The 25922-nt window shown below is 36.4% G+C and overlaps 1 protein-coding gene across 1 annotated transcript in view; it reads right to left on the reverse strand.

Annotated features, from left to right (window-relative positions):
* Positions 1-1393: 1393 nt before the first annotated feature.
* Positions 1394-25922, reverse strand: part of KCTD8 (potassium channel tetramerization domain containing 8) — a 257183-nt gene continuing 232654 nt past the window's right edge. The window contains exon 2 of the mRNA XM_049630445.1: positions 1394-2894. Coding sequence (XP_049486402.1) covers positions 2434-2894 — 461 coding nt within the window. The 3' untranslated portion in view covers positions 1394-2433. The remainder of the gene's footprint in view (positions 2895-25922) is intronic.

Here is a 25922-nt window from a genome sequence, read left to right on the forward strand (position 1 = left end):
TAGAGCAGGGTGTAAGGTGTTTTTCAGCTCTATTCCCTGCCCTCCATTGCTGGGCTTTGTATAGCAAGATGATTACCTTTATAAATTACATTTCCTATGCTCCTTTGCCAACTGGCTTCCACTTATATTGGAACAATGGAGAACATTGATGGGATATTGGAATGTGGGAAGCCAGGATAATTCCCCCCCCCACCCTCTTTTTGTTTTGGGAGGCATTGAGAAGTGACTGTGATTCTTTAGTGGCTTACAGTTCTTACTGGACAACTTATTCCTCTCTATTCTACATTCCCCATCTGATAGCCTTGGTTCCTGGGTTCTAGAAAGACCACCACTTCTCCTTTTCCCTCGATCTCCAGGAGTGGTGGTGATGCTTTTCTTCAATTACCTCAGTTAAGTCTTCTCTATGGTATCATCCCCGTTATCCCTGAGATCACACAGGTCATAAGAGGAGGGACTTTTAAACTGCGGCAGTGTAGGAGTGCCTGGGTGGCTCAGTCAGTTGAGCATCTGCTTTGGCTGAGGTCATGATCTCATGGGTTGTGGGTCTGAGCCTGGCATCAGGCTCTGTGCTGACAGCTTGGAGCTCAGAGCCTGGAACCTGCTTCGGATTCTGCGTCTCTCTCTCTCTCTGCCCTTCCCCTGCTTGTGCTCTGACTCTCTCGGTCTCTCAAAAATAAATAAACTTTAAACAATTTTAAACTGTGGCAACCTAACCACCAAGCCTTATTCATTTAACCAGCATGTTGCAGCTACATCAAGCCATGGCAGGACTCCCAACCTTCCCAAAATAAAATGCAGAATTGGTCAGTAACTCCCTAAAGTCTTATAGGTAATTCAAGGTCAATCATATATCTGGGTTTTCTTCAATAGTCCACTGTAGATGATATTTTATTTAATAGTAAGTGTGAAACCTAAGGCTATATTAAAAAATGTATGCAGATAAAAGAATTTGAAGTCAGTAATGCTTATCTCCCTATATTATACTAAAGAAATGATACCACGAGTGCTGCTCAGCTTGTATAAACTAACCACAGAGGAGATGAGCTCTATAATTCTTGAAGATATTTTTACCATCTCTCATCCTATTCTTTAGTAAAATTCCATGATATGTATTTCTTTCCGTAGAAATGGTGAGGCAAAAACTGTGAAAGCTTATTTCCACATATGCAATCAGAAAGAAATCACTTGTCATTCAGGCTGACCTTTCAGCTCGCTATTAACGTTTTTGTCTCTTAATTTGCAAGAGGTAACTTCCCAATTGTTTTGGGGGAAGCTTTCAATCTGGTTGTCAGCTAAAATAAAATTTTGGTGCATTCTTAGATGAAGTCTTTTTCTCTTGCAGGCTAAGGGTTTATTAATCAATCCCAGGGCTATCTGGATTGGACTCCCTTTTGATTTATGTTAAAACTCTCACCTGTCAACATCATGGTTGAACGAATCATTCTCCAGCTTGAGATTTTAAAGGAATATTGAAGACAATGTGACAATTGAGTGTTTTCAAAGAAGAGTCAATAGAAATCAAGGAATTCCAATATATTTCCTTTTTTTTAATAAATACATAAAGCTTTTTACCATTTCCCTCAGTTATTTTGATTAACATGATAATAGTATCTTTCAGAGCATTATTATACCAATTTTCACAGCCTGATGTAAGGACTCATTTCACAGAAATAATCATGACTAGCATTAATAGATGAATGTCAGTGCCATAACACAACAGCATAAGGCATATTTACACCATCTTAACATACAGAACACCATACACATACACAAAAAGTCACAGATCCAGACAAATAAAATCGATCTCTTAGACAGTTTACATTTATAGGCTTTGCCTGAAACATTTTTTTTTACTTTATTTTTTTTGTAATTTTCTTTCCAAGCAACAAACAGATCTTCCCTATGTCATGTGATTTATTTGTAACATTGTGTTCATGCAAAAATAATACTTGTTTTATTGCATTAACATTTAAACAGTTTTGGATTTGGGTCCCAAAACCATCATCTAACATTTTACTTGATGTTGCTTCATCCATATTGTCATTTTAGTTGGAGTGATATGATGATTTGTTTTCGGTGAGTTACAAAATGACAAACATATCCAGTTGACCACAGTTCAAAAATCAAGATTCTAAGCTTCTGGATCATGCACATTTTACTTTCATTCTTGCAAATGGTTTGAGTCCGATATGCCATTTTGGTTAAACATTTATTTATTTATTTATTTATTTATTTATTTTCTCTTTTCAAAATCATATTTCTAAAAACAACAACAACAACGAAAAAAAATGAAAGAAAATACTGTCCCACATCCACTGTTCACAAAAAGGAAGAGCAGCAAGAATCACACTGACCATTGTTAGGATATAGTCAGGTGGTGACACCGTAGTGAACATCGAATGTCATTGAAATACTGCAGGAATGTGACTATTACTATAACCCGTACTTCTGCAGCAGTTCAGATTGCCACTGGCGTTTGCGCTCTGGAAAATAATCTGGAATGTGGATTTTTTTAAAATCCTGAATACACTTTTTCATTTCTTCTTCCACACTTAGCTTCTCACAGACTTTCTTTTTGGACAGATTTGTTTCCCGGGACTTGCTGATGAGTGTCTGAAAGAGTTCACTGTTTCTGCGTTTGTCGGGTGGGGGCATCCATTGCACAGGTGCTTTTTTGGAAGGGCGATCCAATGTTAAGGTGTTGGGCTGGTGAGCTGTCGCCTGCTGGGCACTGGGTGGGTTGTCCTGGGGAGTGCTCGCCTCTGAGTGGCTGTCACAGCTGGAAGTGGAGAGCTCATTACAGGAAGTCCCACTTTCACTGCCTTTATCTGTGACTTTGTCATGTTTCCTATCTTCATGTTCTTGTTTAGGTGACACTATCTTCTGAGGTGGTCCTAAAATGAGAAAAAAGAAAAAGTAGAACAACTAAATAAGAAGCGGGAAGGTTAAATTAAATAAGCTTTATATTTTTAAAATTTTAAACCAAGAATATTTATCTTAAAAAAATGTCCTATGTTGTATCCGTTTATATTTGAGGGATTGAATACAACACCTAGGTCTAGTAATGCACCTTGAAACATGCAGCATTCTGGTTAATTATTTATACAATCAAGTGTGGGAGGTTTTCTTAAGTATTTCTGCCAGAATAGATCATCAATAACTTTATACTAAAATGATTTTTGTTATTGTAGTTACTAGATCCTGAAATCCAACCAGACATCATATGTAAATATTTTGTTAGTCCCATACCTGTTTCATTAGACACTTTGTTCATTTCGGTTCTAATTATTGGGCTAGGAGTCTTTTGTGTATATATTTTGCCACTATAAAAGCAGAAAGTACCATTGCTCTATTTTACAAAGTAGCCGTTTTCTTGAGGCCAGAGGTCCAACAGCATTGTTTATGTTTCCAAGTGGGAGACTGGTTTAAATCTTATCCTCAGTCTCTTAATCTTGTTTCCAGTATTTCCTTGAAGAGGGTTATGAAAGTGATGTAAGATATATAGGTGTCTATTATTACAGTGAAAAATCCAGCAGAAATATAGTATTTTCTTAAAATACAAGGCTTATCATTTGAGGTAAATTACCTAGGAGGACAATTTTCAGAAAGTGATAGTTTGTCAAGATAATTATTTCAAACACACAAACGGTTTATTTTCAAGTGGGAGCATATCTTATTCTTTTTGATTCTGCTGTGAGATTAGGACCTCCATTTAACATTTACTGAACACTACCAAATACCCAGAACTATAATAAAACCTTGATTAACTAAAGCCCAACCACTGAAAACTAGGTTATTCAAATCTTATTTTTCTCTTGTAGTCAACTTTTGTAAACACATTATATAAATCAGAATGGGGAGTGGGGAAAGGCATCAGTGTTTTTAAGCAAAACTGCCCAGACGATTCTACAGAATTGAGAACAATTGGTCTAATTCATAGGGTCTCAACCTGGGCCACATATGGAATTACCTGGAAAGCTTAGATTATTGATGCCTTGGTCTCAACACCAGACATCCTAGTTTAATGAGATGGCACCCTAGTTTAATGGCCATCGGGCCATTTAATAGATCCAGGTGATTTCAATCTGTAGCCAAAATTATGAACCTTTCCACATTCTACTATAATTAAATGAGTTCATAAGCAGTATGAATACTTTATACTACTCAGAAAAGTGAGGAAACAAACCAACTTTAATGAAAAAAATACTCTTCATAAAAGCATGTACTATGGGCAACATGCTATTGGGTGTCATTGCCAATTTTCCCATTTAAAATCAGAAGAAACAAAAGGAGATACTGAGCATTTGAGTGGATGAAGTTTGAGTTGGGTAGGATTAAAGATTTAAAATACTTAAGAACTTTTTGGAATGATGGAAAAACTCTATACCTTGATTGTAGTGTTATAGGACTGTAGGCATTTATGAAAGCTGATAGAATTATATAACTAAAATGGGTGTCTTTTGGTAGGTAAACTATATCTCAATTGACATAACCAAAAGCAAACAAACAGAAACCCTTAAAGCATATGTACCTATTTGAGGGAAGGTCTTAACTAATATTTCATACTTCGTTTGCAATACAGTAAAAGTATAAGAAATGCTGATGCTCATGAAGGCTTACTAAGAAAGCATACTAATACATTTCAAGAACGTTGCAACCATGAATTAAAGAACACAAAAACAAGCAGTTGTTTTTTAAGCCTCTGTCGTTTTCTTTTATGCTAAGAGAGAATGGGAGTGGATCTGAGGGATGGGGACAGAGGAGATACACTTGTAGCATTCCTTGTTGCTTTATTCAGGTTCATTCTGAACACTCCTCTGTCCTTAGTGGCTGATGGGCACAAACTATGTCCTCAGACTCCCTTGCCTTCTGGCGTTCAGTCGAATTCAGCCAGTGACAAAGAGTGGCAAGACCATGCCCTCACCCCATCCCACCCCCAAGATTTCTCTGACCTGGCTGCCCCCCGGACTAAGAGGCATAGCCCTGTCTAGCAACTCTCTCCACGTTCCCCCTCTCTCCCTCCCTCTGCCACTCCTATTTCCATATTCTATTAAACAGAGGTTCACATCTTCAGGTCGACAAGCGTTAACCATGTCCACTGTAATCGACATGAGGGTATTGCCACTCTGTTGTAAACTGTCAGTAATTAACGTTCCTAAAATTACCCAATAGGATATCCCTTCTCTTTCTTCTGGGACCCTGACTATTAGACCCACACCGGAACTAACCATCTTTTCCAGCATTATTTATAGGATCAGTATTTTAGTGACATCAGATTTTAGTGGCAATAATACTGAAAAGGATATGGGTTTAAAGTCCTAGTGACCTGGAATCAAATTCTAGTTCTCTGGAAAATAGTCCTGTGGCCTTGAACAAGATACATAGCTCTGCTAAGCCTCAATTTTCTTATTTGTAAAATGGGGTAGTAGTACTTTCCTCATAGGGTTATTTTGAGATTAATTGAAATACCCTACAAAAGGGTGTAGTGCAATAAATCTCAACAACGAGAGTGTATCATTGATTTCCAGGCCATTGCAGGAGATTTCGAGTTTGCTGAAGGAGCTCTGGATGGTGGGGGAGGTGCAGAGTCTATTTATATAATTATCTTTATGGGTGAGTGTGACCTCAAACTAGCATGATGGCCACTAGGCCACTCCAAAATAGGATATAAATAAATGCTCTTTACCCTTTCTGTCAATCTCCTTCATTACTTCAACCTGAAATCCCTACAGAAGAATCTATGATTTCATTCCCAATAATGACTAAAGGATTAACTGCAAATGCCTGGGAAAACCAATTTATATCTAAGGATAATTGAATGATGAGAAATCATTTTCTGTTAAGAGGCAGGGGAATAGACCATTTGATAAAGATACCAAAGCAGAAAAGTAGTAACATCAGAGTGGAAAACAGGACAGAGAAAGGGTAGTAGGTACCAGCAGAGCAAATGCTTCATTCCATTTTGATTCACTGGAAGGAAGACGCTGAAAGACATATGCTAGGGAGGGTACAGAGTTACATAAAGTCCAAGTGTTAGCTAAATAAATTACAAACAATTATTATGCCTAATGGCATTACAATTTATTCATGGAAATAAGCTTCCTCCCTGTCTTTCCAACACACACACAGACACATATAGAAACCCCACAATACAGCAGATACAATATATGTATGTATGTTGCAAATGAATTGCTCTTGTAGTATAAGACAGAACATCCAGGAAGACTTCTTTAAAGAAGGCATTAATCAGTTTGGTCAATGGAGTTGTACTGAGTTACCACTATATTCCAGGCACTGTGTTTGGATCTAGAGGAAGTTCATAGTAGGTGCTCTGGTGAAGTTCGAAGTCTATTTTATGATATTTTATAACATTAAGTGTTTGAAATGCATGGACACTTTAGAGTATCTCCCACTATAGATTTTAAACTCTGAAAAGAAGGAAGTGGGAACCTGAATTTATCTTAGGAGCTTCTTTTTTTTTTTTAAGAACTTAGAATAGGTACAGATATTAACCAGAAACAAATATACACTTGTGTTTTTCATTCCTTCCGTTTCACAAGCTATCTTTAGGTAATGTGGGCTCACATCAGCAGACCAAAGTGGCTCAGATGTTTATATTATGACTTAAAGAAAAGTGCTTAACTTTATTTTGTCCACACTTTTGAATGTACAGAATACTATGACAGTTCTCTGTATAATCAATGCAAGTAACAAATAGACTCCTTTTAATTGATGTCAGAGTTTTTGAGAATGCATAACATATTATGTATTATTACTGCTATTTGATTAAGCATACTTTAAGTAATTACTGATAACTTAGTGGATTCAAATTGGAGCTAAGATAAAATAACAATGATTTATGGGTTTTTTATGACATGACATTTAAGAAAATTTAAATAAATTAAGAGGAAATAATGATTTACTTTAGTTGCTTAGTTTTCTTTTTTTAATGTTTGCTTATTTTTGACAGAAAGAGCACAAATGGGGGAGGAGCAGAGAGAGAGGGAGACACAGAATCTGAAGCAGGCTCCAGGCTCTGAGCTATCAGCACAGAGCCTGACACGGGGCTTGAACTCATGGACTGTGAGTTCATGACCTGAGCTGAAGTCGGACACTCAACCGACTGAGCCACCCAAATGCCCCAAGTTTCTTAGTTTTTCTTGGGAATGCCTGCTAATTGTAGACTTCCAGGAATAATTTAAAACTTTTATTTTATATCATTCCATTCAATGATCCAAAGCCACATGAAATACTTTAAGTACAAGATGAAAAGTAATTTAAATAGCACTAAGTCCTGCATATATGGGAACAGCATATGTCTCAGAAACTTCTCTGTGTCTCTTCAACTAGTAATAAAATAAAACATATACCTAAATGACCTTCTTAAAAGCATTTTGGTCCTGACTTAAAGCACGCATTGGATTTAGTTTAAGAAAAGAAAATGAAACATGATTTGGTGGGCTTTCTCCCATCACATAAATAAGTTCACCAGTAATTATTAGAATAAGCAACAAATCAATGAATAAGCCAATCTTTTACTTATTGAGGATTTAATCTTTAAAAGGAGTTAATTATTTATAAGTATACATTACATATGTATACCTAGAAACTTTCCAAAAAGTATTTGGATAAATCTTTTCATTTGGCTATTTCACATTAAATAGACTAGGATTTTCATCTAGGAGTTGATCATCTTTCAGTGGTAATGACAGACTTACCTAGGAGACCTGCAAGTCAGCTAACTAGGTCATGCATGCCTCTCCACAATTATTATTTTTCAATTTTTCCTTATTTTTTAAGGAACAGTTAGTGTACAACATGCACACACATACACACACACACACATTATCTTCATTTATTACACTCACATTTTTTTTCAATGTGGGAAAGGCCTGGAAGGTCTGTGTTTGAGCTTGGCTAAGCTACTCTAAGAAAGTATTTTGTGCCCATCATGTAACCTCTCTAAAATTTGATTTTTGTTGGTTAAAATGTCTAAGATCCTTTATGGTATAAATTTCAGTAATTCTAAATTATGTAATGAATAGGAAGGGATTTTCCAGGCAATAAAATTCTAATCAGATTTTAATATATAACAAACACTAAAGAGTTATCATTAATAAAAATTACCTCTTAAAATGTGGAAACAAATTCAATTTTCCCTAAAGCACTTCACAGCAGTACAGGGTTCAAGGATAACTTTCTCTAAGTTTACTGATAGGAAGTATAGTTTAGAAGACATCATCAGTGTTTTGTTGTTGTTGTTGCTGTTTGTTTGTTTCATTAACTCTGTTCCTGTCGTGGAAACACAGCAGTGAGAATAACATGTAAAGCAACATAGTGCAGACTGGCGGGGCTCACATCCTAGTTCAACAGCTTACCAGGTGTGACTTCCTTGGGTGAGTTTCTTTGGGCCTCTGCTTCCTTACATTTAAACTTCTCAGAGATGTGGCAAGGATTAAATGAGCTAACACATGTAAAGCATTTAGGAGGGGCCTGGCATGTATAAATGCCCAAAATGTTAATTACTACGACTAGCAAAAACAACCCATGCTATTTGGCCATAGCATGGTCTATTTGTTTATCTGAATATTGAGAGGGCTAACAGAAGAACCCACATACTTCCACTCGAATTCTGGCTTTACACAGGCTACCTACGAACACGTAAAGTACAGGTGTCTTCCGGCTTCTTTAGGCCTCAGTTTTGTGTCTGATAAAAATGAAATAAGAATATAGTAATACCTAGTCACAGGGCTATAATCAGAAAGGAGATACTGCATGTTGAAGCAATCCGCTGTGATGTTCTCCACAATAGGTCTGAGAGGCTATGAAGTATTAAATTTTCATGTCCGAAAAGGAATTTATTTGAGAAAATAAAGCACAAAAGCTCTCTTTTATTAAGATGTGTGAATTAAAGGCAGTAGTAAAAACATCACATTAAACAAAATAAAATAAATTGAAAGTATCACAATGGGCCAAAATTGTAACATAGGGCGAAACAGGGCTTTCAATTAATTCCATTGAATTTTATTGCACTGATACGAAAGGGCGGAAATTACAGCTTGTCTAAGTCATTTGGGTGGCTAGTGTAGTACAGAAATTAAATGTTAATATTTTCATCTTCAAAAAAAACAAGTGATTTCTGGGTAGTTCTGGGCATGGGCATGTTCAGTAAGAGGGATTCCATATTTTTTCTTGGAATACACAGGCATTTCCAAAGGCAGTCTACGTGTACAACTGCACACTTGAAAAAACCTTTTATTTTAATCTCTTTACCTGCCTAGTGATGATAAAAAAGACAGAATATGTAAATTATATCTGCAACAGGCACAATTCCCAGAAGGGAAATTACCCTTTAGTAGTACTAAATCCAATGGTGTGCGGATGGTTATGTGGCACTTGAACAGAATGAAACAATCCATCTGAAATATTAGCACCACATGTCTCTAAGTATTAAGCGGTTGAATCAAAAGGGAAAAAACTCCATTTTGATTTGCTAAACATTTGTTGAACACCTACCGTGTACCAGGCATAGTGTTAGTTACAAGAGGAAGGACACACACACACACACACACACACACACACACAGGTCAGGCTTAGGGTGACAGTAATGCAGCTGTATCTGAAGTTTGACAAGGACAGGAGGAGGGAGTAGCATTAAATTGTGATTGGAGTGATCTAAGGAGTGGGCATTAGTTTTCATTCATCAGTTAAATTCTCACACTTCATTGAAATTTAGAGTTCACATAGGAGATGGGTTCATCTTAGAGTAAAGGGCTATTTGAAAAAATAAAAATTAGTTTCTACATGAGAAAAATTAAACTCTTCTTTATGTTTTCTATAGTCTCTACTGTCTATAGTCTCTACTATCTCTACTCTACTGTCCACTGTGTGTGAAAAGATAAACACACTGCATTATTCCTTTTTACATCTTGACGTGATTAGTCACTAGTCCATTCTTCTGATCCATCCTGCACCTGTTAACTTTGTACTGTACTTATTTATTTACAGTATGTCTCCCAGTCCTAAATTGTAAATGCCTTAAAGGTAGAAACTACCTCTCTAGCCTATTATGAAGCCTCAATCAGAGTAATTGCTTGAGCAAATTAATAAACTGACCTTCACCTCCCTGAATTTCTACAGTATCTACTCCTTACTATATCATTCATTACCAATTGAGCATTCAGTTTCTTTTAGGTTCCTAAATGTTCACCAAGATGACCATCAAGTGTTAAGAAAGCTCCCATCCACCCCATACAAATATCTATCCCAATGGTGTCCTCTCTTCCTCAAAATGGTTATAGTTTCCATGAGGGCAGGGACTGTATCTTCTGTTTCCTTATATCACTCAGTTCAGGAACTGATTTGTTTTGTCATGGCACCAAATGTGCTAATAAAGTAAGTAAATGTAATGTAGCATTAGGAAAAAAAAGTGGGAGAAAATATATGTTTAATTGAACATATACTTGAGGAGGTTTTCAAAAGTGGTCTTATTGCCTTCCATTTTACACATCTGCGTCCTCCTATTAGTTATTTATGTAGATGACACCCCAGGTCACCTTTGGCTACCCAATGGATTCATTTTTTATTTCCCATTACTTCCAGGTCCTGTTAATTCTACCCTTACAGTGGCTCCTGAATCAATTCCTTCCTTTCTGCTCCCATTTCCACAACTTATAACAAGTTTCTCATCACTTCTTACTGTGTCTCTTAACCAGTTCTCTGATGTCACTTTGGTCCCACTTCAAACCCTTTTTGCACCATTGCTGAATAAATATTCCTGAAGTCTAATTTCATCAAGTATCTCACTTGTACAAAACCTTCTAAATGGCTCATTCTGCAGACAGAACGAAACTTGAATACCACAGTTTGACACTGAGGATTGTCCTCAGTGTGACCCACATGATTATCCCCGCCCACCTTGTAGTGCTCCCCATATAGTAGCCAAAATATACTTGTTGTTTCTGGTAAACGCCTTGCTCAATTCATGTCGGTTTTCCTCCTCCCCTCGACTGGACTGTATTCCTTCCTTGCTCCATACCTTTCAGAACCTGCTCCAAATGGTGTTTTCAGCATAAAACCTTCCATTCTCACATTTGGATATAATCTCTTGTTCTCTTAATGACCCTGAGCAGTTTGTTTGAATCTATCTCAAAGTACTGAGCCTATTTTGTCTTAAATAATAATCCCTTCTATGCTAATTTTAACTTTCATCCCTGTGTTCTGCCCCACAACACACGCACACGCACATACACACACACACACACAAATACACACATACAAACTACATTAGTCACTATAGTGTACTGAATACACTATAGTGTATTTCTGTTACATTAGTAACAGAAATTCCTGAAGCACCACCCCATGACTGGGCTCATACCAATTCAGTAACTCTTTATAGAATTGAGTTAAATGAAATTAGAATTACCTACAAAAGAATGTCTAAACACACAGGGACTTATTTTATTCCCCAAGAGCTTCTTTTTTTTCTGTTTTCTTTTAACTAAAAAAGATAACTAAGCTTACCAAGTATAACTAAGCTTACCAGGTGTAACAAAAACGAGCAAAAAACAAAGGAGATGAGCCTTTGGCAGTGAGTTATAAGATGGACCTTATAGTCTCTCTAATTATTCAAAAATCTTCCTTTGGGAAGGTTCCTATATTATTCCTTTGAGATTATTAAAAAGAAATAATTTTGGAACCATAAATAATGAGGAAAATCTATCTCCTTTTCTCTGCAGAAGAATTCCACATCACTTATGTGATTGCACTGGATTCTTGCATCTAAATATTCACTTGCCCCTTTGGAAGCTCTATCACATGTGAAATGGTTACAGACACCTTGTAAGAGGTCTACGTTTAAAACATCCCTCCACATTTCACTCATGGGAGCTAGAATTCTATGGCACATTCATTATTTTTGTTTTTAAATAAATAAATAAATAAATAAATTCCCCTTAAATTCCACCCCCACCCAAAAAACCCTCCATTAAGATGCTCACACTTATCTTGGACCCTGTCATTAAGAACCTGTCTATTTCCAGGTTCCCACTTCCAAATATGTCAATCCTTATTAATTGATATTATCGGAGTGTTTTTCCACCTGCCTAGGTGGTCACCTTCTAATGACCTCCCTTTGCACAGTCACATTCTGTATAAGGGGGATAATTTATCTGTTTTTCACATTTGTGAACACAAGCCTACTCTTGCTTATTCCACATCCATAAACTGTGGATCATAACACCTACACGGTGCTTGGCAAGGATTAATGAGAGGTTGTATCTACAATGCATCTGATGGCCCTGGGAGGGGAAAGAAAGGCGCTCTGTAAATATAGGCTGGGGGTACACTTAGGATGTGCTGTGTATAACACATTTATGTGAACATAAAACCATGCTGGCTGTAAATTATCATTGCCTATTATAAATACTAAACAGCTGCCTCAGGCTTGAGAAAAAACTCTTGACAACAACAGGGAAAGAAGAGGTTGTGATGGGGCAAAAAAAAAAAAAAAAAAAAAAAAAGGTAATACTCTTGGATTCTAGAAGCAGTAGCAATTGCAGACAGAAAGTCACAGTTGAGGGGATTTTTATTTGTCAGATCTCTTCAGATCTTGAGTGTCTGCCTGCCAGTAAGTACTTTCAAGTACTTCTAACAATGGTCAGTGAGATGTAACATTTTGTAGCTGCCATACTATTTAATGTGAGTGCCACCTCTTTTCACTTTGAGATTCATAAAAGTGTGCCTATTATGGAGGCAGCTTCGTGCAAAAGCACTACAGTGAAAGGAAAATGGAAGCATATAAGCTCACAGCAGAGTTTAATGTGAAGTTGTGTGACAGTAAAAGAAAAAAAAAAAGAAAAAAAAAGCTCCACCTTTGGAAATAGCAAAACTGTGTTTCAAGTGAAGTTCTGACACCTACTAGCTATATGTAGCTATGGGCATCTCCAAGGTCATTTTTGTATCCTGCTTAAGAAGGATTAAAAATATGGTGCCTCAGGGTGCCTGGGTGGCTCAGTCGGTTCAGCTTCTGGCTCTTGGTTTTGGCTCAGGTCATGATCTCACAGTCGTGAGTTCGAGCCCTGCGTTGGGCTCTGTGCCGACAGTGCAGAACCTACTTGGAATTCTCTCTCTCTCCCTCTTTCTTTGCTTCTCCCTTATCTCTCTCTCAAAATAAATAAATACACTTAAAATATATATTTAAAAAATATGGTGCCTCCCTCCTAGAGTTGCTTTAAGTCAAGATGTATGTGAGGAACAGCCTTAGACTAGGCTAAAAAGCAGCCCCCCCCAAATATATCAGTTCCAAATATCTGAAACCTGTAGATGTCACTTTGTATGACAAAGTCTTTGCAGATGTGATTAAGGATATTGAGATGGTGAAATTATTCTGTATTATCCAATTAGATCTTAAGTCACTTACAGGTATTCTTACAAGGGGGAGGTGGAAGGACATTTGGTACACATGGAGAAAGGGGCATCAGTGTGACCATCAAGTCAGAGATTGAAATGATGCGGTATTAAATCAAGGAGTGCCAGCAGCCACCAGAAAGACGCTGGAAGAGGCAAGCAACAGAGGTTCCCCTAGAACATCTGGAGGCAAGGTGTTCCTGCTGACACCTTGGTTTCAGCCCAGTCAGAGTGATTTTGGACTTCAGGCCTCTAGAACTGTGAGACGGTAAGTTTCTGTTGTTTTAAGCCACAAAGGATGTGGTAATTTGTTATAGCAGCCACTGGAGACTAATACAAGTCTATTTAGTCTCATGTCTGGCCCCCAGTGGATGTTAAGTTATGACATTTATTTAAGTGAAAATATTACCCTTAACAACTGGATGTTATTTGATTTGCATTACAGGATCTAAGTTTCTCTATTAAAAACCAATCTCTTGGGGCATCTGGGTGGCTTAGCTGGTTAACTGTCTGACTTTTGATTTCAGCTTAGGTCCTGATCTCACGGTTCATGGGTTCGAGCCCTACATTGGGCTCTTTGCTGACAGCATGGCACCTGCTTGGGATTCTCTCTCTCCCTCTCTCTCTACCCCTCCCCTGCTCATGCTCTCTTTCTCAAAAATAAATAAACATAAATAAAATAAAATAAATAAAATAAAACACAATCTCTTGCAGTCCTGCCAGATTGTCATCTTATTTCTCTTTCAACTAATAGCCTATAAGATTTCAGAAAACTGTTATCATCTCTAGTCTGTTTTCTCCAATTATATGAATTAACCATTATTTGCAATAATGAGGTTTATAGTCTCCTAATGTCACATCGCAATATACCCTACAAAGTAATGTTCCCACAAAATACCCTTTTTCTCTCTCTACACACACATAAACTCACACTCACCTACCCTCATGCACATATTACACACACACACACACACACACACACATACACACACACACACACACACACGGTATATATAAATACGTTATGTATTATATACACACATCATATTACACACATATATACACATGGTATATCTACATAACCAGAGAACTGTCTCTCCACATACATGTCTAGCACCTGATCATTCCGTGAAGTTCTAGCACCATGAGTTGACTGCCTTTGGGACATTTCCTAAGCTTCAAATACCACATGCAAAAAAATGAACTCAATATTCTTTTCCCTGTAAACGAGTTCCTCCTCTTATGCTTTCTATTTTTCCTTTTTATAAAAGCAGCACAATCTTTGTAATCAGTCAGCTTTTAGAGTCTTCTGCATTATTTCTATCCCTACCCCCCTATTGATTTCCTGCTCATGTAACAGCCACCTAATCCTGTCGCGCATACTTTGATAATGTCACAGTCATTCCCTCATTTCAGTCTTCTCCCCACAGTTGTGATCCTCATTAACTCGTATTGAGTCTATTGTTATCACCTTCTAACCTATTCCTGAATCTACTGAAATGACATTCTAGAGATCTTTTCATCTCTAATATCAACCTCCTACAATCCATATTAAAATCCCAGCTACATAAGCACTGAAACATAGCTTTTATTACAGTATTTGTTCTCAGAGAATATCAAAGGTTTTCCACAACAATCCAAATCTCTTAGCCCCATGAATAAGACTCTCTATGGTGTGTTCTTAACTTAAACTCTCAAACTCATTCTTCTATTGCTTCCATTCTCTATTTAAGCCAAGTTGGAGATATTGATATCATCCTATTACATGTATTCTTGTCTTCAATTCTTCACATCTGTAAATTGTAGATTGATTTCTATTTTGTACCATACTTAAATAAATGGAGTATTTTTTTTATTTTAGACAGAGAGAGAGAGAGAGAGAGAGAGAGAGAGAAAGTTTTAAGAAGGCTCCACACTCAGCTTGATTTGGGATTCGATTCCATGACCCTAGGATCATGACCTGAGCTGAAATCAAGAGTCTGATGCTCAACCCAAGTACCCTAAATTGAGTAAAGTCTTTATTGGCTGTGTGTGTATGTTTGTCTGAGAATATATTTGGTGATCCTATCTATCTTATATAATAGACCCCAAGCCCCAGGCTGTAGGCATGGGTTTATAAGGTAGACTCAGCCATTCATAATGCCTTACCAACAATGTCCATAATCTAAGTCAGGGATGAGGGCTGGGAGGCAAGTAATCTGGGTAGATTAATAACAGGAAATCCCTAGAACAATAAACCACTGATGAGGGGAGAGAAAGAGAAGGCTTTTACGTATCTGGCCAAAAAAGCTCTCAGATATGACTGCCAATGACTAAGTCTCCCAGCCCCAATTATACCAGATGAGAATAGGAGCAGAAAGCAAGTTTTAACAGAGTTTGGGTGTCTGACTCCATAATCCCTCTAACAGGTGGCCAGCTCCACCTGTTAGACAAGGATTTCAGACCAAATAAAATATTAATCTTATCAGAAAAATCATTTTAATATACCTGTTTAGATATTTGATTAGATGCACATAACTTTGAAGTGTAACTGAAGCCTCTTTGCTTAAGCAAGGTGAGTTATATGTTCTTTGTATTGTCATTGGAGAACTCTAAAACTTAATAGTAAATGCATAAAGTTAAAATTTTAATATACACTTTATGTTACTGATCAGAAAATCGGGAGATATTTATAGACACTATAAAATCAGTATGCATTTATGAGCATATCATTATAATAGGAATATACACTATTTAAGGAATCTCAGGGATATACTTTTATTTTACTTAACAGGGACATGGGCTCCCATCCCTGCCTTAGAACCTGCGACTAGTGTGGATAAAATACTACTATTGTCCTATACTAAGTTCCTCATCGATTCCTGTGTCCTGGGAGAAAAGATCTGTCTCAAGAAGTAAATAAGTGTGTAACACAAAGACACACAGACGCACAAGCCAATATATACTTCATCACGGAAGTATGGTCAAATGCAGAGAGCAAGATGTATTATAGTGAAATAAGTGTTTCACGCCATCACTGTATGTCATCTTTTTCTGTGTAGCCAGTAGTTAAAGGAGATAATGAGCTGAGGAAAACAAAGTAATGCAACCAGGACCGTTTCTCTTAGTTCATATTTTCCCAAGTGAGTACAACACTATAGTAATATCGAATTTTTATTGAACACTTACTATGGGCCAGGCACCATGCTAAATGCTTATACATAGCATCTCATTTACATCTCACAATAACTTTATAAAGTAAGGGCCTATCATGCCTTTTTTACTCACGAGAAAACCAAGGCTTAGAGAGGTTATGTGACTTGATGGGTCACATTTAGGAGTGGCAGAGACAGGATTCAGAGGTTCACCTGCCAGACTTCAGAGCTTATGCTGAGTTAAGCTCTGAGATACACTGCTTCAAAAACCTGAAAATGCTGTTTAAATCAGCTTCTCTAAAACTGTAAACTAGAGCTACAATTACTCAGGAGCTTTAAGTAATCTGATAAGATTAAATTGTGATGCACAGCTATAAAAATCTGAGAATAAAAGTGCTTAACTTTACCTAAGTGTTAGAATTTCTTTAGATCATCTACAGTATACTATTTTTTTCTATCATACCTGGCTATTTTAATAAGAAATAAATTAAAAAGTCTAAACAGATGAAAATGAAGACCATGCCTTCTAACCCCTTTCTTTGTCACCATTACAGGGGCCAAAGCCCTTTAACCAGGCAATCGCTATTTATCAAATTTAAGATTTCCCCACATTTAAAACAAATGTTTATGCTGCAATATCCTCAGAAAAGCATAATTTTGCAAATTTAGGCCAATTTCAAAAAAAGGTTCTTTTACGTTAATTAAATAAACACAGGTCAAAAAGCAAATAGGGTTTAAGGAAAAAATATATAAGTAAGATATGAGGGGTGCCTGGGTGGCTCAGTTGTTTGAGTGTCTGACTCTTGATTTTAGCTCAGGTCATGATCTCACAGTTGTGAATTTGAGCCACGCTTGGGATTCTCTCTCTCTCTCTCTCTCTTTCTCTCTCAATCTGTTGCTCTCTCTCTGCCCCTCCCCCATTCACTCATGCATGTGCATGCTCTTTCTCTCTCTCTCAAAAAAAAAGTTTTGAATCCCACTATAAAATTTACAGGGTGAAAATAATCAGGAAATTAGATAAGCAGATGTAGAATTATAGCAGAGAAAAACCAGAGAGGATGAAGGAATTATCTTAAGACTCATGACCTGTCAGATACTATAATTTCCAAAATATCAGAATTATATTTGTACTATTAGGCACTTTTAAAACTGAGCCTTTCAATGATAGGCACCTTTTGATCAGGAAACATTTTCACATAAGGCCAGAAATTTCTGCTCAGAGCTTTCAGAGCCTAATTAAATAATGAGTAGATTCTGTCAGGACTGAGACACCTTGAACTTCTCATATCACTTTATAGCACACTTAGTCTAAACCTAATATTTCAATAGCAGCAGTAATATCAATCTCCCTCTCTGACATTAAAGCCTCACAGATTAAAAGTAAAAGATTGTGAAATGGTGTTAATGAAACCATTACCAGACAAAAAGATGTACTGGTAATACTTTCTATATGGATCAATCAAAATGGCTATGTAAAGGAAGAATTTGCGCTGGGAATACTTTTGGAAAACCATGTTTAATTACAAGATATACTAAGAGTCATTTATTAAAGCTCGAAGATAGAATCTTTTTTTTAATACACGAAGCATTAGTAATAGAGTCTGCTCCCAGTAGGATGCATTAAAGAACTCTCCATAAAGCTCGGAGAACACAGGATTCACAGAAATGAATATTCTGCTTTGACTTCATGCAGTTCAGGGAATATAATCTGGGGTAGTCACTATTTACTCACTTCACAAAACTTACTTAAACAACTTGTGTACAGTTTGAATGAAAATTCAAATATATATAGTCTTTTCAGGGCAAATTTTTCCATAACAAGGAACTAAACTAGGGCTACATTTTCTCAATTACAAGAAATGTACATGAAGATCACTAATTAATTGGAAATTAGGACTAACATTATGATTCATTTTAATACAACTGTGACTATCAATATTAGAGAAGGACAATATGTTTAATATGTTTAGCCAATGATTAAAGATTCACAACTCCTTTGCTTGAATGGCTGGCTATTCCACTTGTCTTTAATGTGCTGTGAGCTATTTTACAAGTAGAGCTCTGAGGTCAAGGTCAAAGATCATATAGAAGACTGAGAAGATTCGGAGTGTGTAGATCAAAAAGCAAATGAGAATTATTAATGTTTGTTTTTATTGCATTTGTTCTATTAATTTATCCTTTTTGGTTATAATAGTAAAAATATACATATACATAGAATAAAACTTTATAATCAAAATCTTCAATATGATGGGTCCAATTTGTCTAAACTTAAGTATTTAATTAATAATATAAAGGTTGTTTCATAATTCAGTTTTTGGTAATACATATTTGTTAAAAATATTCCCTTTTAGCACAGTGCATTCTATAAAACTCAAAGGAAAAATGAATTAAACCCATATCACTTTTATTAGTACTACGTATTTTTGAAAATCATCAGGGAATATGGCATCATGCTTGATGTCATAGAGACTACAGAATATATTCTACCTTAGGGTAATATAGTCTAGAAGGAAAAAGAAATGGAGGCGATTGAATCAAGATGGCAGACTTTTTTTTTTTTTTAATGTTTTTATTTATTTTTGAAGGAGAGAGAGAGAGAGACAGAGCATGAGCAGGGGAGGAGCAGAGAGAGAGGGAGACACAGAATCTGAAGCAAGCTCCAGGCTCCGAGCTGTCAGCACAGAGCCCGATGTGGGGCTTGAACTCACAAACCTGAGATCATGACCTGAGTCGAAGTCGGACGCTTAACCGACTGAGCCACCCAGGTGCCCCATTTTTTTTTAATTGCTCAATCTCTTATAAAACCTTGTAAAATGTTATGGCCAGGAAGTGAAGGAGAAATAGAGAGAACAAATGAACTAAATCCCTGAAAGTGTTAGAAAACAAAACAACCATTATGAACAGAACAAATACTGGGAAAATACTGGGTTACAGAAAGCAGATGTGATCAGTCTAAAGAAGAGTAGAGAAAGCATTGGCTTGACATGCTCACAGGAAAAAATAAAAAAATAAAGAATAATTTAGTAGAACTCAAAGCCCAGAGTAAATTAATTAAAAGAAATGGAAGGAATCTTGGGTCAGTTATCAGAAGACCTGGGCCTTGTTTATATGGCTGGGCTGATCCATTTCCCTAAACAGAAGGCAGAGGAAGCACTGATCCTACGACAAAAATCCAACTGTTCTCAATCAACTGTCTCTCTGGGGATAATTCCTTCAATGGATGAAGGTAATTTCAGATGTCTGCTATAAGCGAGGGGGTAGATGGATGAACTTGTAAAAGAAAGGCGATCCACCCAGTAAAAGACCAACAAACAAAACCTCTCCTTGATTTGACTGCAGGTAAGAAGTGGGTACTGTGTACATGCAGTTGGGATGGCCTCAGTCTACATACTAGTTAAATATCAACACATTCTAAAATAAGGTCATCCAGTCAACATATACTACCCCCTTTCCTCAGTAGGGCAGAGCCTAAGCACTACAGTGTCCTGCTGGAGAAATGTACTTGAAAATCTTTTGGGCTAAGCATATGCCATCTACCTATACGGTATAACTTAGCCATTCATTCATTAATATATCAGAAAACAAAACAAAACAAAAATAATAGACATTTTACATAAATAAGAGCATTAGAGAGAGAGACTTGATAAACAACGAAAATATTTTTGTCTGGAACAAATATAGTTCAGAGAATAGAAGAAAATTAAAAAAAATTCTATTTAGAATCCTCAGAGAGAAAAGAGAGGATATTAAGTCTTTAAAGAGCTGACAACTAAGAAAGTATATTTGGGGGGAACTAAATATTTTATTATAAAAGTAGGATGTGATAAAATGAGCACATAGACGAACATGACTAAAAATGAAATTAATAGTCTAGAATAAAATGTCACGATAGTTACTTAGAATTTGCAGCAAAATGATACATAGATGGAGTATAAAAGAATAATCAATCCAGCATGCCCATATCTAAACAATAGGGATTCCTTAAAAAAAAGAGCAGAATGAAATCAGCGGCAATAATAACAAAATAAATTATAGAAGAAAAATGTCCATCAAATATCTTAGGCATACTTTTAAGATTGAAAGTGTCACTGAGTTGGGGCATCTGGGTGGCTCAGGCGATTAAGTGTCTACCTCCTGGTTTCTGTCAGGTGGTGATCTCACGGGTTCGTGAGATTGAGCCTTCCAGTGAGCTGTACCGAGACGGCATGAAGATTGCTTGGGATTCTCTCTCTCCCTCTCTTTCTGCCCCTCTGCCACTTTAATGTCATTTATTTTTATTTAATGTTATTTATCTATATTTATTTAATGTTATTTATTTTAAAAATAAATAAGCATTAAAAAAAAAGAGTCACTGAGTTTTCAAGCAACGTAAAAAAAAAGTCACCTCCTAAATGTATCTCCATGAACTATCAGAATTTCAAGGTAAAGAGAGAATTTTAAACACTTCCAGAGGAAAAGAAAACATCCTACAGACAAAATATTAGGGAAAAGTTTCAGTGACTACTCCTGATTTCTAGGAGACCATGAGTCAAAACCTTTGAAGGTTTTAGAAAAAAAAAAGTAGTTTGAACTTAGAGACTTGTCCCAGCTATCTTAGCATTCAAATGTAGGAATTATTTGTGGAGACACAAATACTTTACCATCCAAGGGTCCTCAATGAAATAGTTTGCCAAGGTTACACTCCAGGCAAAATGAATATCAAGTTTCATTTGTTGATTCATATATTTAATACTTATTGAGAGTCAACACATGGAAGACATCTTGCCAGACAATGGGAGAAATATGTAAAATGCACAATTATGTTTAATTTATCTAACGATGATGATAAACATTTATTTCACAATCACACAAAGTAATGCTGAACTGTAACTGCATTAACAGTGGTGTTAACTGATATCATGATATTTTAGGAAGTTATGTTTCCCAAAATGTAAAGGAAGGGCTTCTCTAAGGGAGGAGTCACGAAGGTAAAGAAATCATAGCAGGTACTGGATGACTAGGAGAGAGAGAAGCAAGATACCTGAGCACGAGCAAGGTGCCATTTGCATGGAAGTATGAAAAGTCGTAAAACTCAATAAAGGCAGCACACTTATGCAACACGGCCCAAGTTAGACCACAGATGTTGTAGATCATTCAAGTTCTTATAAGGCACCAAAAAGAAATTTGGCATTTGTGCAATGAGTAAAGGGAGTACAGTGAAACAATTTAAGCCAGAGAGGAAGTTGGGAACAAGATCAAATATGTTTTTTAACCACCACCCTGAAATGGGAAAGAATGGCTTGGGAGGGGACTGTAGGCAGATAGGGCAATAGCAACTAGATGCCTCTCCCTATTTTAAATTTTTTTTTTTCAACGTTTTTTAATTTATTTTTGGGACAGAGAGAGACATAGCATGAACGGGGGAGGGGCAGAGAGAGAGGGAGACACAGAATCGGAAACAGGCTCCAGGCTCCGAGCCATCAGCCCAGAGCCTGACGCGGGGCTCGAACTCACGGACCGCGAGATCGTGACCTGGCTGAAGTCGGATGCTTAACCGACTGCGCCACCCAGGCGCCCCAACCTCTCCCTATTTTACAGATGAGGGATGAAGACACATTAGAGTAGAATCTTAGTGGTGGTGGTAATGATGATGGAGACACGTGAAAATAGCATAGAAATTTAGAACGGAAAAACCAATAGAATATAGTAATGAACTGGTGGTGAGTAAGGAGAGCGTCATGAGGAAGGTACATATATCATGATGACACTTATGTTACTGGCCTTCATAATAGATTGGATGGTTCTGCCATATTGAGGTGGTAGATACTGGTAGAGAACTAGGTGTATTAGAAAAAAATCATGAGTTCATTTGTGGTCGAAACTATTGAATATAGACAGTTTAACATACCCATGTAGAAATTCAGGTATGCTTTGGAACACATTCTCTTTGTATCTCAAAAAATAAGGCCCCTGAGTCCAAGAAAGAATGCAGAGAGCCTAAAAAAACTGTTGAAAAAAGAAATCACTAAGTCATAATATAAATATGATTATATATATTTTAAAATGCTTATTTATTTTGAGAGAGTGTGAGCAGGGGAGAGGCAGAGAGAGAGAGAGAGAGAGAGAGAGAGAGGGAATCCCAAGCTGGCCCCATGCTCAGTGCAGAGCCTGATGTGGAACTTAATCTCAGAACTGTCAGGTCATGACCTAAGCCAAAATCAAGAGGCACCCAGGCACCCCATACATATGGTTATATTACGCAATCTAGAACAAAGATCCAAATGATTACAACAGGGAATGTGAGGGGCCTGAGAGGAAGTAAGTGTATACTAAGGATATTGGGAAAGAGAATAGATGCTGATTAATTCTATATATTGTTGGAAAATATGTGAAGCATGTGTTAAAAATTTTAAAATACTAACAGAATAAAAATACAAAGCATGCATGGAAAAACTGAAGTAAAAAATGAAATGGAACACATAAGTGATCAATAAAACATAATATACTATAAATTATGAAGACAAAAATATCAAGCCAAAAAAGTAGTAAGCTGAAAATAAAAGGAGGATATTTATTAATAGATGAGTACTGTGATGTAAAGTCTCTAAATAACAGAGTTAAAATAACTTAATCATTTTTCTTATTCAAATATTTTAACTATTCAACATGTGTGGATATTTTAAATATTCAAAATATATTTAATATTTGAATAGTTCCTAACTAGCTTTTAGGTTAAAAACAGGGCATATTTCGGGGCGCCTGGGTGGCGCAGTCGGTTAAGCGTCCGACTTCAGCCAGGTCACGATCTCGCGGTCCGTGAGTTCGAGCCCCGCGTCAGGCTCTGGGCTGATGGCTCGGAGCCTGGAGCCTGTTTCCGATTCTGTGTCTCCCTCTCTCTCTGCCCCTCCCCGGTTCATGCTCTGTCTCTCTCTGTCCCAAAAATAAATAAAAAACGTTGAAAAAAACAGGGCATATTTCAATATTGGCCATTTTGACTGGTGTGAGGTGATATCTCATTTGTGGTTTTGATTTGCATTTCCCTGAGTGATGCTGAGCATCTTTTCATGTGTCTGTTGGCTGTCTGCATGTGTTCTTTGGAAAAAATGTCTGTTCAGAACCTCTGCCCATTTTTAAATTGCATTATTTAATTTTTTTGGTCTTGAGTTATAGAAGTTCTTTATATACTTCGAATATTAACCCCCTATTAAAGATATTATTTGTAAACATCTTCTCCCATTCAGTAGATATGAGACATTACCTCACACCAGTCAGAATGGCTAGTATCAAAGCACAAGAAGTTATGAATGTGGAGAGAAAGGAACCCTTGTGCACTGTTGGTGGGAATGTAAATTGGTACAGCCATTGTAGAAAAGAATACAGAGATTCCTTAAAAAATTAAAAATAGAAATACCATATGATTCAATAATTCCACTACTAGGTATTTACCCAAAGAAAATGAAAACACTAATTCAAAAAGATACACACACCTCTAGGTTACTGCACCGTTATTTACAATAGTCAAGGTATGGAAGCAATCAAAATGTTCACCAGTGGATGGATGGATAAAGAAGATGTGATATATTTATTTATATATTTATATATTTATTATATATATATAATGGAACACTATTCAGCCATAAAATGATATGCTGCCATGTGCAACATGTATGTACCTAGAAGGTATTATATAAGTGAAATAAATCAGAGAAAGACAAATATCATTTTATTTCATTTATATGTGGAGTTGAAAAAGCAAAATAAATCAACAAACAAACAAAAAACCCCAAAATTGGTAGTTTGCCAGAGTGATGGGAGGTGGGAGAAAGGTGAATGAAGGGGATTAAAAGGTACAAACTTCCAATTACAAAATAAATAAGTTGTGGAGATTAACAGTACTGTATCAGGAATATAGTCATTAATATTGTAATCATATTATATGGTGACAGATGGTGACTACATTTATTGTGGTGAGCACTGAGAACAGTATGGAATTGTCAAATCAATAAATTGTACACCTAAAACTAATAAAACATTGTATGCAAGTATAATTTAATAATTAAACAAAAACAGGGCTGACTTCATGGGTTCACAACCTGTGTAGGGCTTCCCACTCAGAAAGGCTGCATGGTTCTTTTATTTGAACTTGTGTTTCAGAGATTCTCAAAGTAAATATAAGCATCCTACTTTAACACTAGGTAAAGGGACAGGATAGAGGGGGGCACTACAGCCCTCAGAGGCCACGCCTTCTGTTCCAACCAGAACTTGCTTGAATTCAGAAGGAAAGCAAATTACACTCTGAGTAGCAAGAATGACCAAGAATCCCATCATATCCTTTCTTACTCATCATTATACTAAATATAGTGGCATAGAAAGAAAGGGAAAGAGAGGGAAATCCATAGTTCTTTTTCCTTTGGTCCTTCAGGTCTCTGGGGAAATGATAAGATCTATGCTATAGAAACTGATTCAAAGAATAGAAAATGAGAGAAAGTTTCATAACTAATTCTTTAAACATCATAATCCTGATCTCAAATACAGAAAAAAATACACACCAAAAAGAATACTGTGGGTCTATGTACTTTCTGAACTTAGATGTAAACATCCTAAATAAAACATATACAAGTTTAGCCCAACAATATATCAAATGGAAATGTATCATGACCAAGTGATATTTATCTCAAAAATCAAAGAGACTTTATCACCATAAAACATATAATACATTACATTATCAGACAAAATGAGAAAAATTATGTAATCATCACAATAGATATGAAGAAACATTGACTAGAACCCAATACCCATACCTGGTTTAATTTTTAGTAGTAAATTAGAAATTGGAAGAAAAATAATTTCTTAACTTGATAGTGAGGTATCATTTCTATTAAAGTCAAAATTCAGCCCCAAATACCTGTAATTATTACTACTGTTCAATTTTTTTCCTGAAGAGTACAGTCAACAAAATAAGTAATAAAAAATAAGTAGTGATATTGGGAAGGGACAAAATAGGCATTGTTATTTCAGGTGATATGATCTAGAACAACTGAAAACTCTTTAAGAGAGTTTCATAAGAAAGCTAGGTAGAAGATCAACACAGAAAAACCAACTGCTTTCCTCTGTATCGGCAGTGCTAATCAAATATATACCAAATATCATATATTTGATTTATATATATCATATATAATTTGATTTCTTTCTTGTCTCACACTGTGTAAGAGATATATGAAGAAAAGCATGAAACTTTGGGACTACTGGACTTTATTGAGAGACTTGGAGACATGGCATACATGGAGGGAAAAAGTATGTTCCCTGTTAGAATAATATTGTAAAGGTCTAATTATCTCCAAATAAATGTATAAATGCAAAGCAAGATTAACACAAATCTCAACAAGGTATTTATGTAAA

Source organism: Panthera uncia, chromosome B1, assembly GCF_023721935.1.
Source record: "Panthera uncia isolate 11264 chromosome B1, Puncia_PCG_1.0, whole genome shotgun sequence".
Taxonomy (NCBI): domain Eukaryota; kingdom Metazoa; phylum Chordata; class Mammalia; order Carnivora; family Felidae; genus Panthera; species Panthera uncia.